This window comes from Neurospora hispaniola (assembly GCF_033458365.1).
Source record: "Neurospora hispaniola strain FGSC 10403 chromosome Unknown B0T23scaffold_1, whole genome shotgun sequence".
NCBI classification, from domain to species: Eukaryota; Fungi; Ascomycota; class Sordariomycetes; order Sordariales; family Sordariaceae; genus Neurospora; species Neurospora hispaniola.
In genome coordinates, this window is record NW_026944406.1 from 4,094,824 (window position 1) to 4,116,199 (window position 21,376).

At 52.8% G+C, this 21,376-nt stretch overlaps 9 protein-coding genes and 1 non-coding gene across 10 annotated transcripts; 4 read left to right on the forward strand and 6 right to left on the reverse strand.

Moving 5' to 3' along the window:
* Nucleotides 1-1,374: 1,374 nt before the first annotated feature.
* On the reverse strand, nucleotides 1,375-2,088 carry B0T23DRAFT_401291 (uncharacterized protein; the record flags this gene model as incomplete). Its single annotated transcript, XM_062838566.1, has 5 exons — nucleotides 1,375-1,430; nucleotides 1,508-1,615; nucleotides 1,716-1,732; nucleotides 1,852-1,886; nucleotides 1,951-2,088. The coding sequence occupies 5 exons, from the start codon at nucleotides 2,086-2,088 to the stop codon at nucleotides 1,375-1,377; spliced, it is 354 nt and encodes a 117-aa protein (XP_062697394.1).
* A 1,056-nt stretch (nucleotides 2,089-3,144) lies between these two features.
* On the reverse strand, nucleotides 3,145-3,231 carry B0T23DRAFT_t48. Its single transcript has one exon. It is a non-coding gene; the product is annotated as a tRNA-Gly (tRNA).
* A 107-nt stretch (nucleotides 3,232-3,338) lies between these two features.
* Nucleotides 3,339-4,839, forward strand: B0T23DRAFT_25181 (uncharacterized protein). The gene has a single exon (XM_062834182.1). It carries the CDS (start codon nucleotides 3,628-3,630, stop codon nucleotides 4,612-4,614), a length of 987 nt encoding a protein of 328 aa, XP_062697395.1. The 5' UTR covers nucleotides 3,339-3,627; the 3' UTR covers nucleotides 4,615-4,839.
* On the reverse strand, nucleotides 4,676-6,136 carry B0T23DRAFT_25172 (S-adenosyl-L-methionine-dependent methyltransferase). Its single transcript, XM_062834181.1, has 3 exons — nucleotides 5,842-6,136; nucleotides 5,173-5,773; nucleotides 4,676-5,088 (listed from the first exon to the last, which is right to left on the reverse strand). Exons 2-3 carry the CDS (start codon nucleotides 5,740-5,742, stop codon nucleotides 4,738-4,740), a joined length of 921 nt encoding a protein of 306 aa, XP_062697396.1. The 5' UTR covers nucleotides 5,743-5,773; nucleotides 5,842-6,136; the 3' UTR covers nucleotides 4,676-4,737.
* Nucleotides 6,137-6,441: 305 nt separating this feature from the next.
* B0T23DRAFT_306228 (uncharacterized protein) lies at nucleotides 6,442-7,399 on the forward strand (the record flags this gene model as incomplete). The annotated part of the gene is made up of 2 exons (XM_062834362.1): nucleotides 6,442-6,471; nucleotides 6,599-7,399. 2 exons carry the CDS (start codon nucleotides 6,442-6,444, stop codon nucleotides 7,397-7,399), a joined length of 831 nt encoding a protein of 276 aa, XP_062697397.1.
* A 913-nt stretch (nucleotides 7,400-8,312) lies between these two features.
* Nucleotides 8,313-8,919, reverse strand: B0T23DRAFT_25188 (uncharacterized protein). Its single transcript, XM_062834183.1, has one exon. The coding sequence runs from the start codon at nucleotides 8,752-8,754 to the stop codon at nucleotides 8,530-8,532; it is 225 nt and encodes a 74-aa protein (XP_062697398.1). The 5' UTR covers nucleotides 8,755-8,919; the 3' UTR covers nucleotides 8,313-8,529.
* A 3,413-nt stretch (nucleotides 8,920-12,332) lies between these two features.
* On the forward strand, nucleotides 12,333-13,715 carry B0T23DRAFT_25207 (uncharacterized protein). Its single transcript, XM_062834185.1, has 2 exons — nucleotides 12,333-12,684; nucleotides 12,760-13,715. Exons 1-2 carry the CDS (start codon nucleotides 12,457-12,459, stop codon nucleotides 13,552-13,554), a joined length of 1,023 nt encoding a protein of 340 aa, XP_062697399.1. The 5' UTR covers nucleotides 12,333-12,456; the 3' UTR covers nucleotides 13,555-13,715.
* A 756-nt stretch (nucleotides 13,716-14,471) lies between these two features.
* Nucleotides 14,472-16,454, forward strand: B0T23DRAFT_25216 (uncharacterized protein). The gene is made up of 2 exons (XM_062834186.1): nucleotides 14,472-15,084; nucleotides 15,241-16,454. The coding sequence occupies exons 1-2, from the start codon at nucleotides 14,615-14,617 to the stop codon at nucleotides 16,319-16,321; spliced, it is 1,551 nt and encodes a 516-aa protein (XP_062697400.1). The 5' UTR covers nucleotides 14,472-14,614; the 3' UTR covers nucleotides 16,322-16,454.
* B0T23DRAFT_25198 (uncharacterized protein) lies at nucleotides 16,454-18,242 on the reverse strand. Its single transcript, XM_062834184.1, has 2 exons — nucleotides 17,349-18,242; nucleotides 16,454-17,206 (listed from the first exon to the last, which is right to left on the reverse strand). Exons 1-2 carry the CDS (start codon nucleotides 18,064-18,066, stop codon nucleotides 16,587-16,589), a joined length of 1,338 nt encoding a protein of 445 aa, XP_062697401.1. The 5' UTR covers nucleotides 18,067-18,242; the 3' UTR covers nucleotides 16,454-16,586.
* A 500-nt stretch (nucleotides 18,243-18,742) lies between these two features.
* B0T23DRAFT_370635 (uncharacterized protein) lies at nucleotides 18,743-21,216 on the reverse strand. Its single transcript, XM_062836607.1, has one exon. It carries the CDS (start codon nucleotides 20,918-20,920, stop codon nucleotides 18,992-18,994), a length of 1,929 nt encoding a protein of 642 aa, XP_062697402.1. The 5' UTR covers nucleotides 20,921-21,216; the 3' UTR covers nucleotides 18,743-18,991.
* Between the last annotated feature and the right edge of the window lie 160 nt (nucleotides 21,217-21,376).

The window sequence follows — 21,376 nt, forward strand, 5'->3', positions numbered from 1 at the left end:
CCCAGGGTCGTACTCCTGGTTGTATCGGCTCGTCTGAGTGGTACATTTGGGTGACCCCCTTCGAACCTGCCCTTGCTCTCGCCGCATCGCACTCTTTCCCGAACCAGGCGATCAGCCATCGCTTTGAGAGCGTCCATTGGCCCACGCATTCCAAACCCTTGTCTCCTTGAGGAGTCGCCGCCAGTGTACATCCTTGATAAAATGCTGGGCACGGGAAAATAAAAGGGCTATAAGAGGAGCCGACATACGCGGCCAAGGATTAGAGCGACCTCCTGTTTGGAGCCCACGGTGGAGTGTGAGAATTTGCTCCCAATTTTCACAAATGTAAATCACTCTCGCTATCTTGTTTGGGCAGCGAAAGAAAAGCAGGAAAAGCGGCCATGGCGCTCAGGCACGTGCCAGGGGCAGCGACGGGAGCCCGGGCCAAGAAAATCTCTGAGGTAGACTCCAGTCGGGTCCGAAACGTCCATTCACGAGGGCATCGTGGGACATTTCAGAAGAAACAGGATACATTCGATGGTTCGCTGCTGCAGGTCCTGAGAATGCACCACTAGTATTTTCTTCTAGAACGGGGATCCTCGAAAAAAACTGAAGAAGCCTGGGCCGGCAGCCGTTGCCCGTCCTCGGATGAATCCTGCGCTTGTCCAAAGCCTCCACCGCCGACTCCGCAGCATAATAATTCGTGCAAATCTCCCACTTTTCCACCTCCCCCCAGGTCGTTGTCAGTCTGTCAATACGTAGGTGTGCAAGCTTGATGGGCATCCGCTAATGATAGACCCGAAATGCGCTGGTGGTCATGCTGGTGTGCCCCTGAATCAATCACAATCGCGACAGCCGCTTCGTCTTGTCCACTTGGGAGGGCGAGAGCATTGCGTCGAGGTAACACCGAATATGTTTACACAGAGGGAGGTAGTGGGTAGTGCCGTGCCGACCAGCTCTTGATTGTGTGTAACACATTGCGCATCTAACCTTACATAATGTAGGTACGCCGCTGCACGGCGCTTTAGTCAACCTGTACTGTGCTATTCCCGCCCAACTTGCCACCCGCCAATGCACCCCTCCAGGTACCGAAAAATCCTCCCAGGGATTTTCCCTATCCTGAGGCGCATATCCCATTCTTACAACCGCGCTGGCACCGACGATGGATGTACGGCACGCTTCCTTGATGCCGGGTGGGCCGCCGTGATTACGATCGATAAGGGGGAACTGATGTGCAATTGACCGACGGTTGCCCGGTGAGCGAGAAGGCGGTCACAAGATTGACTGACAAACGCTGATGATCACCGAACTAAACCACTGGGGACGACGGGATCGTACACATCACCCCTGGAAACTCCGTTAGCTTGGTACTTACAGAGGGCTCTTCTACCACTTTCAGGCTGGTTTGATGGCATTCCCGGCTCCAACAGCATCTGGTTCGTTATTGCCCACTGTAGATGGAGTCAGGTCTTAGTGCATGTAATGTGTGTGGGACACCTGGTGGGATACGATCAGTCGTTGTTCTTACCCTCTTTGGCGTGGTTTGGATCAATAGGAGGGTCGAAATTCCCTATTCTCTCCCTTGTTTCGAAGACATTGTATGGAAGTCTCGCGTTAACCACGTCTAAGCCTTGAACTGTACGAGAGCACGTGTTGGAATGGATGAGAGAAAAGAAAAGAAAAAGAAAGGATAAATAAGGACAGAGCGGGGTCTTGCCCGGGGCGTAATACTGTACTGTGTACAAGTGGAGTTCTGCCTAGTCGTACCAGCAAGCGCTCCAGGTACACTAGAAAGGGGTCACGGTTCGAGGTTGATTGAAAAAAATTATGAAAATTCGCGAGAATGTTGTCGTTTGGCAACTCCAATGCAACTCCAATCGATCTGATTTGCAGAAGCCCATCACCCGCTAGGCTCCAGAAAAGTGTGAAACACGCTTCAGATGAAATGGACGAATGACGCGGGTTGCATACCAGCGGGTGGGGTTTCATGTGAATGTCTGACTGGCCAATCCCTGCTCTCGTTTGACCACCCATCGCACACCCCTCGTCTGTTCTTGCCCCACGTTTTCCGAGAGTTCCTCCGTTCTTCTTCACACCAAAACCCATCATCTTTTCCACTGCACTGCAGCATCACCATGCGATGGGAATGCAGTACGCGCCTCTTTGTTGTTTCTATAGGTGTACACTATGTATGCAGCATGTGAGTGCGCCTATGTACGTCAGCCATGTTTCATCCTTTGATGGACCATGCATGTAGGCAAGATTTCTGGCAAGTATTTGTTGTGGAGGGAGATGTCATTCTTCTTGTTCGTTGGTTGAAAGGCACTCGGATATGAGAATTAGAGCAAATGAGTTCAGCCTTGATCTCTTACACTGGCCCAGCTGCCATGCATATATGGGCAGTTTGCCCGCAGGCATCGAGGTGTTTATAGTCCTGATATGTTTGCTACTCCGCCAAGAGCCAGCAATGTTCGTACCTCGCAATTTCAAAGACATATGATCACCTCCTCATTTTCCTCACAACGACAGCGAAGCCATGCATGTATGCGTACATAGTACAGCAATATCAAGATGATCAACCTTCTTGTACCCACCAATCCGCAATTCGACCAAGGCAATTAACGAGAACCCACATGAGCGGTAATAAACAAGAGACAGCAGGGCAAATAACATCTCAACGTCTGTTTGGGTGAGTGGAAACAGGCAAGACGGGAAAGGCGTTTTGCGTGCATGACTGCCAATGAAGGCCGTCGATGAAGAGGACCGTTCTACTTGCACGGACAAGGAGTCATTGCACGTGTGTCCAATCTTATCTGTCTGGGAATTGAATTGAATAACATGGAGGAACCTTGCAATTGGATGGAAGCTTTAATGACGATCCAGAAAACCAGAGTATAGGCGATCAAATGTGTACCATAAGCACCTATAATACTTGACCGTGTCGACGAATGTCTTTTCGGCCAGTTGTTCGTTGATTGAGAGTACGACATAGTGATAAAGCTACCCGTTTCGTAGCTTTGGCTGGACGAAGCTCATTTGGTACAGTAATCCTTTGATTTGCACAAAGAAAGAAGTTGAGGGGAAAAAAAAAAAAGAAATCCCCCCTAAACACCTCTGGAGCTTCCACCAAGACTGGATATGGAACGAGAAAAAGGGAAAAAGATGTGCGCCGTCCGAGATTCGAACTCGGGTCACTCGCTAAGTAGAGGATATCTTGGGAAGCGAGTATGCTAACCACTATACCAACGGCGCAGTGGTCTGACTTGAGAACGGTTTGTCTAATATTTCTTTATGAGGCTGGTTGTGCTTCCATCGAACATTCTCGCAATCCGTACTCTGTACAGATCGGTCGGTCGGTGCCTGGATTACCCCACAGCGTGCTACCCCTCTTGGTGCAGTTAGCGGGGTTAGGGTTAAAGCTGTACTGTGAACTGCCCCGCCACTGGCCCATTATGTCGCGTACGGCTTCCACGTCGAATGTTTGTCGAGATTGCTTCCTCGCCCTCCCTTCACTCTTCGCAACCACAACACATTCAAAACTACGGCTAACTGCACGAGTCATTCGAGTCTCCTCTCGGGCTACCTTCAACTCGCCTGGAATTGTCATTGTTCTTTTAAGTTTAATAGGTCCTACAAGAGCAAGCAAACATGGAGTCCGAAACCCTCGAACAAATGCAAGCTCGGCATCGCAAGGAGCAAAGAGACCTTGTGTCACGCATCACAAACAAGAAGAAGAACGCGACCAAGAAGACACGCAAGGGCGTCAATGATGAATGCGCCCAATTGGAGCTCGAACTGAAAGCGAGACAAGAGGAGGAGCTCAGGAAGCTGCAAGGAGGTGACGACAATGACGACAACGGCGAGCAGGCCCAGGAGCTTGAGGAAGAGCAAGACGCCGAAGAACCAACAGTCAACGATGTGACTGAGAAGCTACAGAAGACCACCGTCTCCGAACAGTCGAGTAAAACAAGTCCCCCTCCTCCGGTAGAGCAGTCCTCCAGCGGCGGAGGAAAGAAACGAAACCGCCAGAAGGAGCGTCTCGCCCGTCGCCAAGCGGAAATAGAAGCTGCTTCGGCAGCAGCCGAGAAAGAGGCCTCGAGCATGGTGGACCATCGCGGTATCGAAAAGGCATATATGTTGCGCGAATTCAAGGCGCATTCTTTGGAAGAGAAGGACATCGAACCCGATGGGCATTGCCTCTTCTCCGCAGTGGCAGATCAGCTTGCTGTCCACGGGCTTCCAGTAGATGGGGCCTTGTCCGCGAACAAGGGAGCGCAAACACAAGAGAAGCTGCCGCCTTATAGGATCGTGCGTCATGTGGCGGTTGACTACATGGAGAAACACACGGACGATTTTGCGCCTTTTCTCGAGGAGCCCTTCGAGACCTACGTGGCCAAGATACGAGACACAGCAGAGTGGGGTGGACAGCTGGAGCTGACGGCGCTGGCAAACGCGTATAACGTGGAGATCAGGGTGGTGCAGGACGGTCGGACGGAGGTGATACAACCCAACGCTGTCGCAAATGGGGAGAGCAACGGGGACAAGGAGGAGCTGAAGGTCCTGTGGTTGGCGTACTATCGTCATGGATATGGCCTTGGAGAACACTTCAACTCGCTACGCAAAGCAGCTGTTTGAGACCATGATTTGCCAAAAGGCGAGTTATCAAGCAAACGATAAAAGTGCCACTCTCCCTGTTGCTAGGTTGCTCTTTCGCACACACAAAGTAACTGTAACCGAAAAGGTTTCCCCTGACCACCCTTACTGGTGGCTCCAGACCGAAACACGGTCAACCACGTTTCCTTGGTTGTCGTACCCAGCCTTGTGTGTGCATGCGGGCTGTGTACGTGCCAGCCGTTTGAGAGCAACCGGTGTTGTATCCCCGCTTCCGTCCACTACCTGTCCCTTGTCGTCATATGGCAACAACTGGCCCGGATGCCCAAGATGGGCAAGATACAGGTCGCCCGAAACACCCCAAGGCGGGCCGCCAGTCATGGGGTCCTTGTCAAGTGGCCACTCGAGGCAGACTAGTCTTCCGCCGTCGGGGTTGAGAAGATCGGACAATCTCTTGGCCCATTCTGGGCGTGCTTCAGGCGGAAGGGCGCAAAAGAACTGGCAATGAGTCTTGAGTTAGTGTTTCTCGACTCTATCACTTCAATCAGGCCAGGACACCATCCAAGGAGACGGAACACTTACCGTATAGTCAAAAATGAGATCAAACCCAGTCTTCACCTTTCCATATCCCGAATCATTCACCCAGTCGTCCTCGAAAAAGTCTCCCGTCACCCACATCACCCTGCCCTTTGTCGTAACGCCTAGCTCCCTCCTCGGTGCATACACCTCCTTCCACTTGCCCTCTGCATCCTCTTCCGCCACCCGTTTCTCGTTCTTCATGGCCTCCTCTATGCTTGTCACGGATGAGTCAAGTCCGTAGACGTCATACCCATGTGCAGACAGGAGTAACACGTCGTGGCCTCTCCCACAACCGGCCACTAAAGCTTTGGGTTTTGGCTTGTCCCAATCATGAGCACTGCTTGGGGCACTGGGAAAGAGCTCGCGGTGGAGGGACAGGACTTCGTCGAGGGCTTGGCTGGGCCCGCCACGGTCCCAGGGGGTGAAGGATTCCTTCCATAGTGTGTCCCAGTGTTGAGGGTGTGTGGAGTATTCTGAGTTTTTGAAGAGCGAGCGGAGGCGATGGAATTGGCTTTGGATGGCGTGGTCGTCGGCGCTTGATTTGTTCAGTGGGGGCTGGGGATCGCTTGCCATGATGTGCTAGATGACGCGTCTGTTTGTTGTGCTGGAGATCACATAAACTGCAGGTATCAGGGAATAATTTCAAATAGGTAGGTTCTTGCGATGCCTCACGTTCAATGACAAGAAGTGGGCAGAGTGTCCATCAATGAATGCAGAACAGCTGAGTGTACTTGCTTTCATGCCCCAAACCATTGCGTAATCAATAAAGTATCAAGATCCCAGCAGTCACATGACGCATATGCTTCATCGCTTTGTGATCTCCCCTGGCTGTCATGATGAGGTAGGCTTTTGGGAATGTTGATTGCTTGGCCAGAGGCACTCTCATCTTGACCTCCTTGGGGTTGACCGTCCTTACCGTGTAACCCTTCACTGCAAACCGTGGTTGACCTCCACCTTGCTGGAATGGATGTTCCCGCGAAAGGAACTTTCGGTTATCGGTGATAACTGTCGATAAGATAATCCCGTTGATTGGTCTAGAGGTACCTCTAGGTAGGTGGTACCATCCCACGCCAACGAGCCTCGGCTTGTTGTTAGAACCCTCCCGTCTTGGTGAACAGCACCGGAAATCGTTTGGCTGGTAGGAGGAGGATGGTTTTGGGGAATCTGTTACACTATTCCCATCCTCCTGGATGAGATATGAGCTTTGAATTGTTTGCACTGAACCCACCAATTCTGACGACGAAATTACAAGTCGGCAAAGGAGCAATCATCATGGATGTCAACACTCTCTTCGGCATCAAGGTACGTCTGTCTGTCTACGTCATGCCATACAACGCCCATCATATGTACAATGCGTAAACCCCCTCCGTCCTCAACGCACGAACCCCCCTCAGAAATGCTAACACGTCCCACTCTTCGATACCAACAGGGCAAAGTTGTCCTCATTACCGGCGGCGCCAAAGGCATCGGCCGCATGATCTCCGAAGGTTTCGTCCGCAACGGCGCCAAAGTGTACATATCCTCTCGCGACGCCGCCGCCTGCGAGACCGCCGCCTCCGAGCTCAACGCTTTGGCCTCCAAGACCTCCTCAGGCGGTTCCGCCGTCGCCCTTCCCGCCGACCTCTCTTCCGCGGAGGAATGCACCCGTGTCGCCCACGAACTCTCCGAGCGCGAGCAAAAGCTGCACGTGCTGATCAACAACTCGGGCGCCACCTGGGGCGCTGCTTACGACGAGTACCCGGATAACGCGTGGACGAAGCTGCTGACGCTGAACCTGCATAGAGTTTTTACGCTGACGCAGGCTTTGACTCCCCTTTTGGAAAAAGCGGCAAAGAAGACGTCGGAAGGAAGCGACGGCGTGGTGATTGACCCAGCGCGCGTCATCCACATTGGCAGCATCGACGGCATCAGAGTCCCGCTGCTTCCCACCTACGCTTACAGCGCCAGCAAGGCTGGACTGCATCACTTGAGCAGACACATGGCGGTGGAGCTGGGGCCGAGGGGGATCACGAGCAATACGCTGGCGTGTGGGCCGTTTCCGAGTAAGATGATGGCGGCGACGCTGAGGGACTTTGGGGAGGACATCAAGGCCGCGAATCCCCTGGGGAGGATTGGAACGCCGGAGGACGCGGCGGGCGCATGTCTGTTTTTGGCGAGTAGGGCGGGGGCGTTTGTGAATGGGGCGACGGTGACGCTAGATGGAGGGGTGGCACTGGTGTCGAAGATTTGAGAACTCAAGGTTAGGGTTGGCTTGGACCGACGCGTGTTGACTGGGGTTAATCGAGGTCCTAGAATGTTAGTAATAACGATCGTTATTATGCACGTATGGGTTCGAAATTGTCGCAGATTTCAGTGATTAATGATGTTTGATAATCCAGTTATTCTCGCTTGATGATATTACCTAACCATATCCCAATAGACAGATGATTATCTCGACTGATCTCTAACCACGGAATAGATACATTTGAGTTGGTTGTGTTGGTAAAAGAGCAGACAGAAGCGTGGAAATTGCAAACAGAATATATCCAGCCGATAATGCTTATGGTAACAAAACTCCTTCTCACTCCCTGCGAGATACCTAGTCACCCCGCCGTCCGTTGTGGAAAAATCAGCACACGCCCGCCCCAGAACTTCGGCGCCGTCCATCTCTTGTGTATAAGGTATTTGTATGTGCTTGTATGCTTCTCCGTATCCGTGCCCGTTGTACTCCGCGATGCTCCTGTGTCCCAAATAGCAAAAATTCGAATATAAAATGCCCCAGTAACGCCCTGACGATATTGATGTAAGGAAAGACAATGTGTAAAGAACTCCCTGCGAAGCCTCTCCTTCTTCTTGTTCCTGTTGTGTAGAGGAGAGGAGTGGTGGCAGAGTCAAAGATTCCAGCACGCTGTCCGTTTTCTTGCGCTCTTGGTTCACTTTTGGCCATAGCAGAGTGCTGATTCCTAAGTCACAAAGTCGTGGTCGGCTATGTGGCGTGCTCGGTGCTTCCTGAGTGAATCTGTTTGCAGACAAGCCTCTTCTGGATACCCAGAGGTTTTCTCGTGATTTGACTTGCAATAGTTCCCCTTTTTGGCGTTTTTGTGGTGAGACCTTGGATGTGGAAAAGTATTTTTCCGCAATGACTGAACAGGTGGATCGCTTGTATTCCTTCGATCACGGAATAGTGTTTGTCAGGCCCTCTTCATACTCTCTGTGACTGTGGAGAAAAAGCGCCAACGGTGTTGCAAACCAACTCCATATTCAGCCCAGAGGTTCAGAGGTTCAGTTGTTGCCCTAAGTGGAGAAAAACCGCGAGTACCGTTCGATGCCTCATCCTTTTCAGAACAAGCGCCTTCTTGCAATGCGCACAAAATGAAGAATTTATGAGAGACCGATATCCTCAAAGTCACGCATCATCACGGCCATTTGGGCACGCTTTGCGGCCTCGGCGACCAGTGTGAAGTCCTTAAGGAAGGCATCCGTCGAGTTTCCGGTCTTGGCGGGAGCAGGTTGAGGCGGCATGATCTTGGTGGCTACGGGGGACCGTTGAATGGAAGCCATGGAGGAGGTCTGCTGAGTTGTGGGGGTGGAGTTGGAGGCGTCCATAGTGGTTGCTGAGAATGTGCGTCTTGGGTGCGACGGGTGTCTTTGCTTTCAAAGTGAGCGGTTGCCGGGTGTCAAACGCGCAACTCTCTCAAAAGAAAAAAAAAAAAAAAAGCGTAAGTGTTGTTGATGAGGTACTTGGTAAGTGCTCTGGTGTGGTCGACGGGTTGCCTCTGGAGTCGGATAACAGGTGAGTGAGGTGTGTATAGTCACAAAAGGTTTGGTCGCGACTGCAGTGGAAAGGGAAGAACGAGGTTGAGAATTGAGAGGAGAGGTTGGAGAGAGAGGTATATAAAAGAATATGATGTATGTTCTGTTCGCGGAAAAAGCTCGCTAATAAGAGAATTTCTCGCTCTCCGAATTCCGTCCAGGGTTGGTTAGGTAGGGTGTGGGATTTTGACGGGATCCTCTAGAGTGGATCGACCGAGACCGACAGCAGGAAGAAAAAAAAAAAAAAAAAAAAAAAAAAAAAAGGAAGGCCGGGGGCGGATGCTTCTTTCACGACTGAGCCAACGCCAAGAATGATGTAGTATAACGATGATTTCTTGTGGTTCTTGAATCCCTCAATCCTTAGCTCGTTCTTCTCCAATTTTCCAGGAATGGAACTCTGGTTTGGTGATGCAACTTGCAAGCAAGCAAGCAAACAGTATCTGATTGAGATACAGTGTACGCAGTACAACCGGGCAACGATGATCAAAGGAGGACAGAGCGCACGAGGGAGAAGAGGACAGTGAACAGGCTAATACGGTAACCGATATGTGCTAATCTGGGCTGCAAGATGCAGAGCAACCCCAGATGCGTCTTCTTTTTGTCCGATGTCCCTTGATGTGGTAAACTGCAGTGCCGGCGGTGTCCGATAGTGACAGGATCGATCGATGAGATATCGAGGTGTGTGGAGGTTAGCTAGTAAGGATGCGGTGGGTGTGTAGGATCGATAGCGGATAGAAGGTGATGAGACTCGGGACGATTTGGGAGTGGATGACGGTGGAATCTATTACATTCGCAATCCCATCCTTTGTAGCATCAGGTAGACGTGAACAAATCATCCCCCTCCAGTCATTAGATCTCAGTTGCTTCATTAACCAACATCCTCATCTTCCTTCTTCCGCAACGCCGACTGACATCTTCCCGGAACCTCAGAATGGAGGTATGCGTAGGTACATTGCCTGGCGTAACGGATGACCGCGTTGACCGCGTTGACCGCGATGACACTCATTGTTGCGGACGCTGAGGGCGTCATAGGTGATGGAGGATCAACAATGGGGCTTACGTCTTTCGATTAACCTTGCCAAGCCAGCAGATTGGCCTGCAAAAGGTACGGACAAGGTACCTCCGTAGAACAGCCGGAATGTCGCATTTGCGTTGTCATTTGCCCTCATTTCCTCGTCATTTGATGCTTTCCGCAAAAGCCGAAGCCTGTACCGCACAAGTACTCTGTAGCCTGGTGGAAGTGCTTGTCTGGGGATTGCAGACAGAGCGGGGGACGTTGGACCCACCTCCAGATGCCCCATATCACAATGTCCACCCGTCCGTCGAGGCCCGGATGTGTTCCCGTCCCCCACATTGTTTATGGTTGTCATCTGCCTCTCTCATTCTCCAACACCGAAAGGAATACTTCTTGATAGGTACAAGCGAACGGTTCATACGTGGGCTTCGCTATTGGCGACAAGCACTAACTTTTAAACACTGTCTTGGCCTGATTGCATATGTCTACCTTGCCGTGGAGTCTCTGAAGAATATTTACTCTTGTTGCAGACGACGGGGCCAACTCTTGAGTAAGGGTTCAGTTGAAAGCCGAATTTTAAACCTTGATTTATTAATAGGGTTCGGTAATCTGAAGGGACACTCACAACTCGTGACCCCCCTGGATATGAAATGAAGTGCAGCGCGCAATCACAGCGAATGGCGATGTGCGTGCTGACCCAGGGCGAAGGTAGTCCGTCCAGAAATATCTTCAGGTGTGATAGATCTCAATAGATCGACAAACCCCGAGATGGGTTGTTGATGAGATATGAGTCGCGCCGTTCGTTTGCTTGGTGCCTATTTCCCCATGTTTCAGTGCTCTCTACTGTAAGTAGGTAGTAACTCTGTCAGGGCCAGTCCGCAGTGAAACAGATTCCTAGGAGCCAGATACTGTGTTCACCAGTACTTCAGCGGCTATTTCTTTTGCCGTGCGACACATGCGAGTTTTCTTCTCATATAACGTCCATCAATCGCAGCCTTCGGTACCTGTTCCCTACCTCTCGGCTATGCTGAGACGGCACTGCTTCGGGAGTTGGCACACCTGAAGCTAGGTTTCTCTCTTCCGGCAGCGTCTCATCGCTATCTTCCGGGCACGCCCCAGTCAACTGTAACCCCAGCCGGGCATAGCGGAGCAAGTGAAGGGTGGGAGTCTGTGGGGGCACCCTGAATCTTTGGCTAGGGGCAGGGCTGCATCTTGGCCCTCTTTGTCCGCCCAACTGCGACGACATGCGTATCCGCGGCTCCGGGCCAGGACCCCAGACACGGGGTTTAACTGTTCTTGCTTGAGTTCATGGGTACGCTCCCAAGCCTTAATTTTCAGCAGTGTTTCGGCTGTTTTGGTATCGTAGTACGTTGAGGTAGCGATGGTAGCACTTGTGCAGTGTCACCAAGAGAGCAAAGGCCTGACAGCTTTTAAGGGTCGAACGACGGTGGAACCACAATGCTGCCATTCCTACATGGGCAAGCTGCATGTATGCGTGGAAGACTTAAGCCGCAAAATCCGAAGACCGGGCCTTCCATCGGATATTGTCACATAACGCGGCAGAATATCCCGGTCTCTCCACTGCGTAGGCCAGTGGAAAACCTGCCACGTTTGGCGCGAGACAACTTGCGGAAAGTTTGGCTTCAAGAGCCGTCGCTTCGGGGGCGCTAATCAGCAATGAGAGAGACAGATGGCGATGAGAGAGCGGTAGACTCGGTGGGATGCCCAGCCAAATGAAGAGCTTGAATGGCGTTTTGAGGTGACTGCGTTTCATTTCTTAGGTGCTTCCATCTTCGACTTCAAATCTAGACATTGATATTCGCTGCACCAAGTCAGATGTGTCAATGGCGGCAGGGCGGTTGAAGATGAGGGAGCGGTGTGATGAAAAGATATGGAAGCACAAAGTTCCGGTCGCTGCAGGTACGCGACGGTAGTGTGGAGAGGAAGAAGCACAAAAGCTTGGGCCATGTTGGCTTCTATGTACACTATGTACATGCTGTGGATGAGTTGTGGGTTGGCTCACCGGCGGTATTTGTGCGGCGTCGGTTCGGTGAAATGCAGTTGGTGATTTGCACGCCGAGGCGAGGCCGGCCCAGTGACCCACCTTCAATATGCCCCGACCCTATCCACTCGCCACCCGCGCGCCCGGTCCTCCACTGTAGTCTAGCCGGCCGCGTTATGGAGACACGGAAGAGGGAACCGAAAAGGTCCACCATGTCGGGCACCGCGTAGCCAAGTTTTCGAGCTCCGGCATCGAGACGGAATATAGGAACATCCACATGTCATTATCCGCTTCATGTCTGGAACTTGGGATACTAACCAATCAAGCAATTTACCGCTCCATCCGCTCGAAGTCCTCAACGTGACGACATTCTACACCCCGCTCGCCCTCACTGTCGAAAGCCAGGAAGCGTCATCGCTTCAGTTGTCGCATCGCAATCCTACCACATCGATCGTACCAGGTCGATTCGCAACCGACCATGGCGACCACCTCCACCGCCGCACCACCTCGAAAGTGGTGGCAGGTCCCTCGCCCGCTCCAGAAGGTCTTTGATACATTTCCTCTTCTCGCCTACGACGTCAACGCCCTCCCTGCTCGAGCACAGTCAGCCACTTCTGGCGACCTTCCTACACTTTATGTCTTTTCAACCGAGGAGGAAGCGCTACTAGGGGCACCGAGCTTCAACCCTAGCTGTCTGAAGTGGCAGGTACGTGCTCTTTCAAGATTTCTCACGGATGGCCAAGCGGCGATATTTTTAACTCTTTTCTTTGACATCAAATAGGCCTTCCTCAAGCTTGCCGGCGTCAAGTTCCAAATCTTGCCCTCGACAAACCATGCCTCACCTACCGGCGCACTCCCGTTTATCCTTCCTGCAAGATCGTCCCCTACCGATGTCCCGTCGCCAATTCCATCTTCCAAACTCCACGATTACGCCCTCAAGTACGGTACCTCCAACCCTCCAGAGGTGTCAGCTTTGAGGCTCGACGCCTACCAAGCCCTCCTCGATGTCCCTATCCGAAATGCCTGGCTACAGGCTCTCTATCGCGACCCTCAATACATAGATCTGCTAGACAGGTTCTACATCACGCCAGCCTCCTCCTCTTACTGGGTGCGCGGCGCACTCAGGCACCAACTGCGTCGAGCAGCAGAGACCGAGATCCGAAAGACCGGACCCGGTGGAGCTGCTTCTACGGCGTTATCTCTACTAGTAGATGAACACTCTGTGTACAGAGCGGCTGTCAAGGCGTTGGAGGCTTTGGCAACATTGCTCTCGGAAAGTAAAACTGGGTGGTTCTTTGGAGCGGAGACGCCGACAATTTTTGATGCAAGTGTTTTCGCTTACACGCATTTGATGCTCAAGTATATGAGCGACGCCGAGGGCGAAGTAGAGGGAGAGAAGGATTTTATTTTGGCGTCCCGGAAGCTAGGGATCATGGTTAGGAGTGCTGGATCGGGAGAGTTGGAGCAGCACCATCGTCGTTTGTTTGAGTTGCTTTGGCTGGCAGATTCAAATGCTGAATTATTAGACACAAAGGCTCGAGGGAACAAGCTGCTGCAAGTACAGCTACAAGCTTGACAGGGAAACGCATGACGAAGGCTACAACAAAATTGTACAACGTTTGTAAGATACACCGGATAAACAGAGGGCAACCTTATAGATAGATACCCCGATGAACCTTGTTGTCAGGTTGGTTCAACAAGCGATTAGGGCAGTGTTGGGATGGAACCAACACGAGGCAGCAATGTTGATCACCGGTGACCGGAGTCAGTGGCCGGAACCATTCCGGCCAAGTGGAGTATGATATCGGCAAGCTGGGGCCGGCTGGGGCCGGCTAGGGCCGGAGCAAAGTGGGGGTTCGCCAATTCCCATTACTCAATCTCGGTTTTAGTAGTTCACCATGTGCACACCGACACGGACGCCTGCTGACACGGTGCAGCATCATGGCTTCGTTCATGTACGGGTGCGATGCAGACCGGGCCAAGTGTTGGTAGCTGAGTTTCACAGTTTGATATTATCGACACGGAAGTTGTTCGGCCAACCGATGGTAAGAATGATGGATGGGACGACCCGTTTGACCTCTCCAAAACAAAGACACTCGACAACATTGTGCCAAAAGTATGCCGCAACTTCTTGTTTCTTCTGGCCTTTGTTTTTCGTCCGACGACATGGCCCTTATCAACCGCAATAAATGGATGGGATGACGCCTACCAAATATTTTCGCGTCGTTCCTCGCAGTTGCCCAACTTGTACTTATCTCTCACTTATACTCCCTTGCAGCGGAGGATGTATGGAAGGCGGGACCAAAGACTAACTATAACATACCCTAGCTCGCCTGGGTACCTAGGTAGCTATTGTCTCCTGCGAGTCGTCACTTCATGACAAAGAGAAATCGGCCTCGGAACTGAAATGGACAAGCCATGGAAGGCAGGTTGGGTTGTTCGTGACACGAGAGGCCGGAATCCATTCCGGCCACGGCCTATATAGGCGCAGAGACACACGGTCGTCTTTACGTCTTTCATCCTACATCTCCATCATTCTCCACGCAGCCGAAGGCTAAAGTTCTTTGTTTTCGCTTTCTCGATTTTGGAACGACCATCACCTTCATCATCTATCAGTTACCGACATCAACCACACAATGGGATCCCAGGAAAAGGACACCACTACCTACCACAACGACTTCCCCATCCTCCATGACTCTCGCCCAGACGATGTCTCCATCCATGCCTTTATGGTCTCTACCACCCGTGGCTTTCTCCCTCGAATAGACCCCATCGTGACCCTACCCGTCGAGTTCGACCCACTTGAATCCATCCTCCAACGCATGCCAGTCACGACCGCATCTGGAGAGCCAGGCCTACTTGCCCAGGGCAACGGGCAACTTGGCGAAGCTGTCCACAAGGAGCTACCGGACTTGACCGAGTTTGTGGACAAGTATAGGCATGACCTACCCCTGATGAACGCCTTGTATCGGGACTACTCGTTCCTGGCGTCGGCCTATCTGTTGGAACCGTGCCATGAGAGGTTTGTGATGGGGGAGGAGTATGGGTTGGGGAGGCAGGTATTACCGGCAAATGTGGCGAGGCCGATTGCTAGATGTGCTGAGATGTGAGTGTTTACCTTGGTTCTTTTATCAATGGACAACAGCTGCCTTTGACTCTTATATCCTCTCGGGGTCACTTTCAACCCACTATTCACCCTTTCGTCTTTCTCCCTTCCTCACTTGTGATCTTCCAATGACTGATGGCCTCTGCCCCAACAAAGATGCGAGTTCAAACCCTTCATGGAATATGCCGGCTCCTATGCCCTCTTCAACTACCGTCTTGTCGACCCCTCCCTCGGCTTCTCATTCTCCGAACCTTCCAACGTTCGCCTGATCCGCGCCTTCGAGCATGGTTTGGACCCCAGCTCTTCAGAAGCCGGTTTCGTTCTCGTACACATTGACATGGTCCGCCACTCTGGTCCGCTCGTAGCCGGCGCCGTGGCCTCTCTGGACGCCTGCCGCAGGTCTACCCTCTCCTCTTCGTCTACTCGTCCCGAGATGACCGGACTGTCCGCCCGCCAATCCCTCAATGTCTCCCTGTCGCAGATGCTAGCCGCCCTGAAGAAAATCAACGCCACAATGGAAACAATGTGGAAGCGCTCCAGACCCGACGACTACACCTCATTCCGTACCTTCATCTTTGGCATCACCAAGCAGAGCATGTTCCCCTACGGCGTCGTGTACGAGGGTCTTCCGGACTCGAACGGGAGGCCGCTCTCATTCCGCGGCGAATCCGGAGCCAACGACTCGATGATCCCTCTCATGGATAACCTCTTGCAGATCCCCATGCCTGACACGCCGCTGACCAGAATCTTGGACGATTTCAGGTCGTACAGACCTAGCAATCATCGGGCGTTTTTGGAATGGGTGAAGAGGGGCAGCGAGGAGGTGGGGTTGAGGAGGTGGGCGCTTGCTCTTGGCGATAGTGGTAGAGGTACCGATGATACAACGACTGAGGAAGAGAGGGCTGAGGTGAGGCACTCGCGTAGCCTTTGGATTCAGGTCCTCAACCAGGTCCGTGACTTCCGTTGGCGCCATTGGTGCTTTGCTAGGGAGTATATCCTTAAGCAGACCAGCCATCCGACGGCTACGGGGGGCAGTCCGATTGTGACGTGGTTGCCGAATCAATTGCAGGCTGTGATGGGACATATGATGGGTTTGTATGAGAGGATGGGTGGAGATGAGGCGGGTGGCTTGGGTGAGGAGTGTAAGGATATCATGGAATTGGTGAGGAGACAGGATGAGACGTTGAAGAAGGAGGTGAGGAAGTACTGCGAGGAGAGGGGGGTGTCTGGCGCCTAGGCCGCAGTGCCGGTTCGAGGAGGTGGATGGACTCTTGACTTGTTTGGAGCGTTGAAATATCTGTTTGGCGATGAATTTGGTTTTATTCATTTGCCCCATTAACACAGCTCAAAATATCATGATATGCGCTGAAACCCCAAAGTGATGCAACCAACATAGAAAATCGTCTACCCACATATACACATGTTAACATTGATCATCATGAAGCCAGGTTCGTCGTCGCTCCGTCACTCTTCCACGTCAAAAGAACCCTCGCATGGCCGAATCAGAGCATCATCCCCCCAACAACAACCGCCACCCCAACAATCACCTCTACGCCCACAACCTCCCTCGCCGCCCCATCAACCAGCGGCGCAGCCGGCGGCTTGGTATGAGTAGGTAACTCCTTCGCCTCCGTCGCCGTTGCCAATTCCCCCGAGGTGGGCGTGATCACCACCGAGCAGCTCACGCTTCCGCAAGCGTACCCCCTCGGACAACATCCCGGCAGTGGCCCGGCCTCTTTTCCGCACATATACCACCCGCTAGCACACGTGCCTGTCGCAGAAGTGGTTGTCGGCACTGCGGTGATGGGAACCGCGATGGTCTGGCCGTTGGTGTTGATGATGGTGCTCAGCTCGATTGGAGGGCAGTTGGTTACGCTGCAGTCGCGGCCGGTTTGGCAGCAGCCGCCGCCGGCGGAGGCGAGGCAGGGGTAGAACCCTGTTGGGCAGTAATCAAGGGAGGTGCTAGACGTAGTTGGAGATGGGCTGGTGATGGTGGTGGTGGTCGTCGTGGTGGTGGTGATGGAGAGAGAGGAAGTTGGGCGGACGGGAGGGAGGACGGCTGTTATGTCGCTTGTAGTGGGAGCTTCAAGTGTGCTGGTGGAGGAGGTGCCTGCCTCGATGCCTATTATCTCACAAAGTCAGTACCTCTACTCTTGCTGTTATGGTGGTGGTCTGCAAAAAATGAATGGTGAAGGCAGGAAGGGAAAAAAAAAAAAAAAAAAAAAAAAAAAAAAAAAAAAAAAAAAGAGAAATAGATAACTCACACCCAACACCAGCACAGACAAACCCCGGCAAACAACACCCGCCCCCAATCTCCGACGCGCATCCCATGTTCCCATCCGCACACGTCGACACCGACCCACCGCACGTCGCCCCCGCCGGACAACATCCCACCTTCCCGAGCCCAACATCCTCAATCTCCACGCACGTCTCCGACGTCCTACAACAACTGTTCGGGTAGCCGATACGCGCGCAGCTGACTGTGCCCTCGGGGCAGTTCCATTGCCGATGCTGCAGGCGGGCGAGCGCTTCGCGTGAGCGCCGAAAGAGAGACCATGCTCGCTCTTCCTCCTCCTCTAGCCTTCGCTGCTGAGAGCGGTGATTGTGGTTGGCGAATGGTGGCCGGTAGGAGATTGGTGCTGAGGAGTTTGCACGGAGAAGAAGCGCATCTTGTTCATCGGCCAGACGGCGGGCGGCGAGGACGGGGTGGTTGACTTCTGGGGCTTGTTGCTCCTCGGCTGATATGAAGTTCATCCGCAGGGGAAGCGGGCGGCGGTTTGGGTTACTATTGGGGGGGCTACTGCTGGAATCGGCAAAGGCGACGTAGTGAGGGTGGAATTTCTCGCTTTGGTCGGGTGACATCTTCTTGATTGCTGTGGGCAGTTGTTGATGATGATGATACCCTGAAGCTTGTTGTTGCGCCTGCGCGGCTTCGAGGTGGGCGGCTATAAAGAGCCATAGTGAATGTGGGAGGAGACGCATGTTGACCGAGTCTGCCGAGTTTCGTTTTCCCTTCCTTGCCTCTTCCTTTTTCCTTTCCTGCTCCCTTTTTTCCACGTTTTCTTTTTGTTGTGGTTGTTTTGTGTAAATTGAAGGTATTTGAGAGAACAAGAATTGAAGTGTTGCTACTCAGCTCGCAGCCTTAACTTTTGGGTGGCTGGGAGTACCTCTATGGACACACACCCGGACCCGGGCTCCCGGGATACCTTGCGAGCGGTGAGAGGTTCAATCACCAACCTAGTCAAACACGCCGGATGCGTGTTCGCATGATGAGTGAGCCACAAAGTAACCTGGAGAAGGTTCGAGAGATCTTCAGGTTTAGATGACTTCTCGTGTCACCAGGAAGGAGAACAAAGAGCTGGGGTGTCTCTAAAGAAGGCAGACTCCTCGAACGTAATCAATGTTGAAGATCGAGGTTGGTTGCCGTGGACACCTCCGAGCCCAAAGAAACAAACTGCCTGAATGAGAGAATCAGCGCGCGCCAAGTGGACCGAATAAGTGGCGCTTGACAGCCATTGGACCGTTCACCACGCCGGGAAGTGGGAGGTAGGAGTGTGGGACAGCGACGGTCACGGAGATCTCCCGCTGTGTGGTGGAACCCCAACATGCCCTTCCTGCATCCTCCCGTCGCCGGCTTCGAATCCCGAAGTTGTTGGGCTGGGTCCTTGCTTGGTTTTCGTGGGCATGTCTGGAGGTAGATCTGTAATAAGGTTGCAAATGTGCATACGTACATCTCTATCAATGGTGGGTATCTATTCTAAATTGTCTTGTATCATCAAAATCTATACCTGCTGTGCTCGTGAATGCGACACTCGTACACGACTTTATCGTACATCAACAGGGCAAGGGTCGCCGAAGTCATCAACAAAGACCTCGGTCACCTCAAAGTTCCTCTGTCTCTCTATTTTCACCAAAGATGTGACTTCTCCTCCTGAACCTTGAACTGCTCAAACTCCGACTTAACCTGTCCCTTCATGAAGGCTGATGTGAGCAAGCCAGCCGCAACGCTAACATTCAAGCTATCGATCACTGTACCGCCCGACATGTTGGGAATATTGACCTCATAGTCCGCTTTGCTCTTGATCTGTCCCGGGAGACCCTCACCCTCGCTACCGAGGAGGAGAATACAGGGATTCTTGCCCAAAGGATCAATCTCCTCGATCTCATGGAGATCCAGGTGCTTCTGCAGGTTACCAGAGCCGCTGGTGCGCGGGACGGCCGCATAGACCAGCCAGCCATTCTCCCTCGAGTCCTGAAGAAACTTGGGGAGGTGATCAATTGAGAAGAGGGTGAGCGACTCAGATGCGCCCGCAGAAGCCTTGAGCGCGACCGGGGTCAGAGATGCCGAGTCCCTCTTGGTAATGGCAACGGCGGTTGCGCCCAGGAAGCTGACGCTGCGGAGAATGGCACCAAGGTTGCCGGGATCCAATATTTGATCCACCACCACAACCAGTGGCTTGTGAGTGGCGCTGGACGCAGCGACGAAATCGGATTTGCCGTTGATCAAGGCCTCCTCGTGCGACTGGTGGCCCAGAACAACCTTGTATCCGGTTGTTCCCTGGCCGCTCTCGGCATCGACTACCTCTCCCAGGGAGATGACGGGTGGTTGTGGAAGCGGGGACGCCTCCAGAATGTAACCGTTGTGTGGGCGGGATCCGCTCATCTTGTCCATCATCTTGAGGCCTTCTTCGTTGACGAACACAGTCTCAACCTTGTTCCGCTGAGCGAGCTTTTGGATGGCGGCGTCTTTGGCCAGTTTCTCACGGTTGGCTCCGGCATAGATGTACAGCTTGTACAGCTTGCGTCTTGCCGACTGAAGAGCTGCCTCTACCACTGAAGTGCCGTACAAGAACTGGGAGGCCGCGGTGGTGTAGGGAATGGATAGGGATTTTGGTGTTTCCGTGTCGGGATCCCTGTGCAGTTCCCTGCGAGGGGTTCTGTCGGTCTCTCTCCGTTCTCGTGTGCTGCTGCGAGTGTCCCTGAAGGAGTCTCTCCTTTCAGGCCTTTGTTCCCGACGTTCGCTGCGGGAGACCCTGAAGCTGTCCCTCCTAGGTTCCATGGGCTCTGGGTAGGGTTCATCGATAGCGTCGCGGAGCTCCTCGTTGAGTTCCACGGTGCGCTCCTCCCGAGGTTTCCTGCTGAAACCATTATCATCATCACGGAATGCACGGGGTTCTCTGCTGAAGCCCTCTCTGCGAGGTCCATTTCGCGACTCTCTGAAAGAATCCCGGCGGGGTTCCCTGAAGGAGCCCTGACGGGGTTCCCTGCGGATGTCCCGGGATGGTGCTGATATCCGCCTCTCAGGCCTATCAGACTTGGCGGGCTCCGATGATGAAGCTCCCGTGAAGGCCGCATGAAAGTCTGCTGGGTCCAAGAGGTCCTTGTTGAATTTGGATGCAGGGGTTGAAGCCGACTTCTTTCCAGCTGACTTGGCCTCCTTCTCCTTCCAGGGAGTCTTTCCTGTTTCACGCACCAGCGCATCCTTGACGTCCTCGTCCAGCTGACCGGTCTTGAGTCTGTACACCAAGCTTTTCTTGCCAAAGTTGGATTCGGGATCGTAGAATCGAGCCCGTCGTGTTTGAGGGTCGGCCTTGGCGGGGTATTCGGTGATGTCCTTCTTGCCCTTCCGGATCTTGTAGGTCGGTTTGGGTAGTGCCTCTCTTGCTGCCTTCCTCTCGGCGTATGTCATGCTGGATTCGTTTTTGCTCGATCTTCGGATGCCCGCGTGTATTGCTGAAAGAGAATGAGCCTGCCTGATGCAGAGAGTAACTGCTGCTGCCGGTGTTTGGCTGAGTACCGTAGGCCTCGCAGCCCGGCAAAGCATGGAGAGTGTCATGGTCTGCTTTGGACCTGCAGTCGGTGTTGATATTGGGGGTTATCTTTGCCCAAAACTGTAATGTGTTTTTGAAAAATATAAATGATATCAAGTGAGCATGTCCTTTGTATAAATCGTGAGAAACACTGAAGAGCGAGTGTATAAGCCCCTTTGAAATTTCTTCTTTAGAAAAAGAGAGTGCAAAGCACAGGACGTGAGGTCAATCCGTCTAGATGCAAGATCTGATTCTAGGCCCCAACGGCGGATCCCCATCTCCCTTGTTCCCCTTGAGAGGCTAAAAATCTCAAAAGGCAAAGATGCCCGGGGTCTGTGCAGAAGGTGCGGAATTGTTAAGAACCCCTCTTTTGCATGTCTTTTGGTGCTGACGTTCACGGCGGCAGCTCCCCGTGTTCCACTGAAGAGCCTCCTAGAGTGGATCAATGTCAGTCAGTGATAGGGCTGCGCGTTGTGGGGGGA